General features: G+C 36.9%; 1 protein-coding gene across 1 annotated transcript; it reads right to left on the bottom strand.

Annotated features, from left to right (window-relative positions):
* Positions 1-3,229: 3,229 nt before the first annotated feature.
* LOC109211868 (agamous-like MADS-box protein AGL62) lies at positions 3,230-3,763 on the bottom strand. Its single transcript, XM_019375459.1, has one exon. It carries the CDS (start codon positions 3,761-3,763, stop codon positions 3,230-3,232), a length of 534 nt encoding a protein of 177 aa, XP_019231004.1.
* Between the last annotated feature and the right edge of the window lie 2,855 nt (positions 3,764-6,618).

The following is a 6,618-nucleotide window of genomic DNA, read 5'->3' as shown; positions in this document are numbered from 1 at the left end:
CCAACTGTCACGACCCAAAATCTACTGGTCGTGATGGCACCTAACTCAACCCGCTAGGTAAGCCAACTATTAATTATCCAATTTCAATTATATCAACAAGACAATTAAATGAAAGTAATTTACGGAATTTTATACATTTCCCAAGGACTGGTAGTACAAATTATGAGCTTCTGCGAATGGAGTTTACAAAGCAACAATGAAACAAATACACGTCTGTTTGAAAAATACATAAATAGAGTTTTATAAGCTAAGGCTAACCCGAACAAAGGAGGCCGCTACAACAGGGATGCCGGTACATCTTCAAGTCCCGCAACCATCAAGCACAACAACAACAGCAACCGACATCTGCACGCAATGTGCAGAAGTGTAGTATCTGTACAACCGACCCCATGTACTGAGTAAGTAACAGACCTAACCTTAGGTTGAAAGCAGTGACGAGCTAACACAGGATCAAGTCTAATGCCAATATTTCCACAACAGTTCATAACAACATAATACAAGTAAAAAAAAGATATTTCAAAAATAAAATACTTAGCTCGTTCAAAATTCCAGAAAATGGTCATGCTTTTCAAATATCTCAGTGAAAGAAAATCCAAGATCTCTTACCGAAAATGCCAAAAGTACGAGTAAGTTTGAAAACTATAATTTTTCCAAATATCCTTTCCACAATAAATAAAATGTCTCATTTTCTTTCCAAATAACAAGTATAAAGTGCCTCTCCATACCCACATATCAATGTATATGATAAGTAATGAATGATGTGATACTATCTACCATAAGGAAAATGCATCTCTATGCTTGTATGTCATGTATGCATGTAAATGCCATGTATTTCAGAGATGATACATGTACTCACACTCTCAGAGTAGCCAATCTCATTGCCTCGCATCCTCTCCTACTAAGCTCAATACTCAGCACACTAAATCACTTAGCACTGTGTAATAACCGCTGCGGCGTACAGCCCGATCCATGTATATATGTAGTCGACTGCGCTCACTGGGTGTACAGACTCCGGAGGGGCTCCTTCAGCCCAAGCACTATATCGTTGCGGCGTGCAGCCCAATCCATATATCGCTGCGGCGTGCAGCCCGATTCATATACATAAATATAATCAATGTATCGCTACGGCGTGCAACCCGATCCATATACATAAATATAATCATATATCGCTGAGGCGTGCAGCCCGATCCTATAAAGTATAATAGATATAATATGATGTGGCGTGCAGCTCGATCCAAAAATGTCTGTCTCACTCAGGCCCTCGGCCTCATCCAGTTATAGAATCTCTCCAGTCTCACTCACGGGCACACAATATTATGAATCTAGCTCGACAACAATGATATGATGTATCAATAACAACAACTGAGACTGAGATATGATATGAATGCATGAATATGACTGAGTACAAAAATATCATTGGAAATCAGTGAGATGACAGCCAGAAATAACCACTATGGGTACAAACAATATCAGCATGAAGCCTAAACATAATATTTAGCATGATTGACAGCTCAACTACTTTACCACATGGTGGAAACATAAATATCCACAAAATAGGGCCACTATACAGGGCCATGGAAACAACAGAGTCCCAATTCACAGGGTGCACGCCCATACGCCCGTCACCTAGCATGTGCGTCACCTTAAAACCAATCACGTAACACGTAGTTCGGGGTTTCATACCCTCAACACTAAGCTTAGAAGAGTTACTTACCTCGAATGAGCCAATACCAATGCCGAGCAGGCCAAACGATGCTCCAAAAATGCCATCCCACGCGTTCCTACCTCCGAACGACTAGAAACTAACTAAAAATAACTCATATACATCAAACAATGCTAAAGGAACCAATCCCAATCGAAAAAGGTCGAATCTTTAATCAAAAGCCCAAAATCGGTCAAAAAGCCCAACCCGGGCCCGTACCTCGGAACCCGACAAAACTCACAAAATCTATAAACCCATTCAATTACGAGTTCAACCATACTAGTTTCACTCAAATCCGACTCTGAATGGGTGTTCAAAACTCAAAAATTCATATTATGAAACTTTAGGCCAAAACCCCCAATTTCTTCTTTAAAATTCATCAACCAAAAGCTAAAATCGAAGATAGAATTCATGAAATATAACCAAAACCAAGCATAGAATACTTACCCCAATTCATATGCTGAAAAGCGCCTCGAAAAATTGACCAATTCCGAGCTCCCCAACTCAAAATATGTTAAATGCACAAAAACCCTCGTTTTAACACTGTTCTGCCTCGTTTCTTGTTCTAAAAGATCTCGAAACTCACTTTTGATACCTCCAATGGATTCCTTCTGAAATTGTAGTCAAGTTAGGCTCTTGAATCACTCCATTTGACCTTATATTGAAGGAGATATGTTCGTTTCAATATTTGGAAATAGTGTAGATTTTTAAATACGCAGCAGTGGCAATTTCGTAATTAATCTGAAAAATCTGGCAACCCTATTCTTAGTAAAATGACCATAAAATCCTCATACGATGTCCAAATTTGACGATTCTTTTTGCCATGGCTCCGTAATTACGATACGGATCTAATGCTTCAATAAAAACAGAAATCGGAGCTCATTTGTTCAATGTGGTACCACTTATGGTTGAAGAAACGACGTCGAAACATAAGAAAAATGAGCGCAACACAACCTAAACCTATCCGAAACTCATCCGAGCCCCTCAGGACCCCGTCTAAACATACCAAAAAGTTCCATATCATAATACGGACCTACTTGAGGCCTCAAAACACACATAACAATATCGAAACGACGAAATGCACCTCAAATCAAACTTAATGAACTTTCCAACTTTCGACTTCCAAAAACTCACGCCGAAACATATCAAATCAACTCGGAATGTATCCAAATTTTGCACATAAGTCCTAATACATCATACGGAGCTACTCATGCCCCAAAACTGCCGAGCGAAGTGCAAATGCTCAAAACGACCGATCAGGTCGTTACAATATTCATTGCAAATTATTTAGTATAAATAAATTAATTTTAAAAGGGAGGGTCCAAATTGACCGTCAACAGATATTATTAATGAAGATTCTAGCAGAATACATGCTTGTAGCATTGTTGAAATAAAATAAAAGAACAAAAAATCCACATATGAATAACATGAATTTTGAACCTTCTAGTTTTGTTCACAAATATTGCCATATAAGTCATTAACTTAGGGTGATTAATTTGTGAAGTACTAGGTACATTGTTTGTATCTCTAGAAGTAGTTTGGTGCCGAGGATGAAGCTCCAATTTCCAACTGATTCAAACAATTGTTCATAATAGAAACAACCGTCTTTAACCATGTTTCAAATTTTGTCACTTCATCTGCATTGAGCTGCTCAATTGACTCCCACCAACCACTCTCTCTAGTTTCTGTCATTTTGTCATAGAAACGTGTTTGAGCAGTTACAACGTCTTTTATGGTATCAAACTCTTCAAGCCTACTATTGAGATAGTTCACATTGTTTCGAGCATTAGCCGCAATTAGGCGAGTAATTTCACTTAACTGCATATCAGGATTCTGAAAACGAGCAATAATGGCATCATCTGTAGGGTGAAAAAATGAGAAGGGTTTACCAGTAGGAGAAGAAACTATTATTCCAACGTCAACACCGCATTCTGCATTAAGTTCGCCGGACTTTTTGTATATGCCTGCACGACGCTTTGAGAATGTGGCAAAGAGGTCATCTTTCTTTTCTATTTTTTTCATTAGAATCTTTTGACGCCCTTTAGTCTTCTTACTCACCATAGCTAAATTTATTAGAAGAATTGATAAAAGACTACTGATGAAACCTTTATAGGAAAATGTACTTACAAGAAGTGCAATATCGCAGCTATATTTATATACATCAAGAAGTTCATCATTATGGTAATTGAATTTCTAATCAAATATGCAATTTGATTAATATTTTCATTATAGTGAATTATAGTAGCAAATGCAACCTACTTGATGCCACATCAATGAAATCTAAATTTTTTAAGTTAAATAGGTAAATACTGTATATAGTTATGAAATTTACCAATTTGGGGTCAGCAAGTATGGATATAATTTGACTGGACACCAACTACATACCAAAATCTTTCAAATTTTCTATATAAGAAGCAAAGTCAAATTTTTGACTTGCCTTAAAAAAAATCTAAAATTCAACTCAGATATGAAAATATCTTAATGTGCTTACTTAAATTTATCAAATCCAGATAGGTAATCTAAAAATAAAACTTGAATAGGTAAATATTTTAATGTATAATTAATTTACCAGGCACTATTTTATTACTGTCAATATATTGTCGGTGCCATTTCAATAAATTATTTTTCTTTGGGTTATTGCTTCAGCAATGTAAATTTTATGCACTATGTAGAGAGAATAAAAAACCATCTAATACAAGTTTGAAATAAACATATGAGTGGATTTATGTATAAGCTCGACATGTTGCTTGATTAATAATATAGCAATCAGATCATTGTAACTCATAGTAATCATCGTTTGAGTTTTGGCTATTTTAGGTTTAGAGGGTACTTTTGTCCAAATTTATTTTATTAATTTTAGTAGGTTAGTTCCACACAAATATGTGTAAATTAGGGATAAAATTTAAATTACAGTGCAAAAGTATCCTTTTTTTTATAAGATCTCCCAACTAGGCAATAATCACGACCCGGAATTCCCACCATCGGGATCGTGATGGCACGTAACATCCATTTTCTAGGAAAGCCGACTTGAATACAGTAATTAACTAATTTTTAATTATTAAGAAAAGTAATGACATTTAATGAGAAATAAACTCAGAATTTAATACAATGTGAATATAAGTAATACGATACTAACTACTCCTAGAAATCCGGAGTCACAAGTACATGAGCTACTAGAATACTACATACATGGTCTGTAACAAGTACAACCGTTTGAAACTAGATAAACAGCAGGATAAATAAAGAAGGGGGCTTTAGAGCTGCAGACGTCGTGCAGCTATACCTCAAGTCTCCAACTATGACTGAATATGAGGGGAAAAAGCACTAGACGCCACTAGGATCAGCACCAGTATCTTCACAAGAAATGCAGAAGTGTAGCGTTGTCACGATGTGATGACCCGATAGGTCATTATTAGTTTTAACCCTCAATTTTGTATTTCGAAATCCAAAATAGCTCTGTTTAGCTTTCTTCGATTTGCATGCATAGTTCGTGTCTTTGTCCGAAAGGTTTTTATGGAAAAATTGATTAAAATGTGAAATCGTGCTTTAAAACCTTATTAGAGTTGACTTCGATCAGCGTTTTGAGCAAACGGACCTAGATCTATATTTTGACGGTCTGAGTGGATCCGTATCGTGATTTGGGACTTGGGGGTATGCCCGAAACCAAATTGGGAAGTCTCTAGCTTGATTTATCGCTATTTGTTGAAAATTATAAGTTTAAAGATTTAAAGAAATTTTAAGTTTGACCGAAGTTGACTTTGTTGCTACCGGGTCCGGATTTTGGTTTTGGAGCTTGGTATAAGTTTATTACTGTATTTATAACTTGTCTGCAAAATTTGGTGCAATACGGAGTCGATTTGATGTGATTCGGATGTCTGGTTGTTAAAATGAAAGTTCTTAAGTTTCTTTGAAAATTTTATTTGTTTTGGTGTCTAATTCGTAGTTTTAGATGTTATTTTTGTATTTTAATCGCGCAAGTAAATTCGTATGATATTTTTGGACTTGTGTGCGTGTATGGTTTGGAGCCCCGAGGGCTCGGGTGAGTTTCGGATAAGTTTCGGTGTAGTTTTGGACTTAGGAAAAATAGCTGGTGTATGTGTGTTTTGGTGCTGGATTGCGAACTTCGCAAATGCGAAGTCTGGCGCGCAAATGCGAGCCTCGCATTTGTGAAAGAGACTTCATATTTGCGAGCAGGGGCTGGGGGCTGGTTTCTCGCATTTGCGAGATTTGAGTCGCAATTTCGATTTTCTCAGGTTCGCATTTGTGAACATATTGTTCGCATTTGCGAAGGCAGCAGAGGTGTGAATGCTTCGCATTTGCGAAGGCTTTTTCGCATTTGCGGGGTTTGCGACATCTGCGTCTGGTCAAAAGTTGAGATAGACGGGATTTTAGCTCATTCTTTCAAATTCTCAACCCTAAACACCTTATAGGCGATTTTCTCAAGAGCTTTTCTTCCTAATTTATTTGGTAAGCAACTTCAATCTATTTCTTTCCAAATACCTATGACATTTCATAAGTTCTCATCATTAAACCTAGGATTTTCATGGTGGAAATTGAGGATTTGGGTAGAATTAGGGATTTTCATAAAATTGGAATTTAGAATTCGAATTGAGGTCGGATTTCGAAACAAATTGCATAATCGGGCTTAGGGGTGAATGCGTAATTGGGTTTTGGTCCGAATTTCAAGTTTTGACCAAGCGGGCTCGTGGTTGACTTTCGTTGACTTTTTTAATAATGACCTAAATTGAACCTCTTTCATTCGTGGGTAGTTCAAAATTTGCTAGATTTGGTTGGTTCGGAGGCTTGTCCGAAAGGCAAGGCTATTTTTTAACCTTGAGTTGATTGCAGAGCGAGGTAAATATCATGGTTAACCTTGATTTGAGGGATTAGGACTTGTTTGCCTATTTGCTACATGT

The sequence above is a fragment of the Nicotiana attenuata genome, unplaced genomic scaffold, assembly GCF_001879085.1.
Source record: "Nicotiana attenuata strain UT unplaced genomic scaffold, NIATTr2, whole genome shotgun sequence".
Taxonomy (NCBI): Eukaryota; Viridiplantae; Streptophyta; class Magnoliopsida; order Solanales; family Solanaceae; genus Nicotiana; species Nicotiana attenuata.
This window is presented reverse-complemented; position numbering and strand designations above follow the sequence as displayed.

Bases quoted from the DNA above. Each gene is read 5' to 3' on its own strand.
- LOC109211868 (XM_019375459.1), bottom strand. From the start codon at position 3,763: ATGGTGAGTAAGAAGACTAAAGGGCGTCAAAAGATTCTAATGAAAAAA.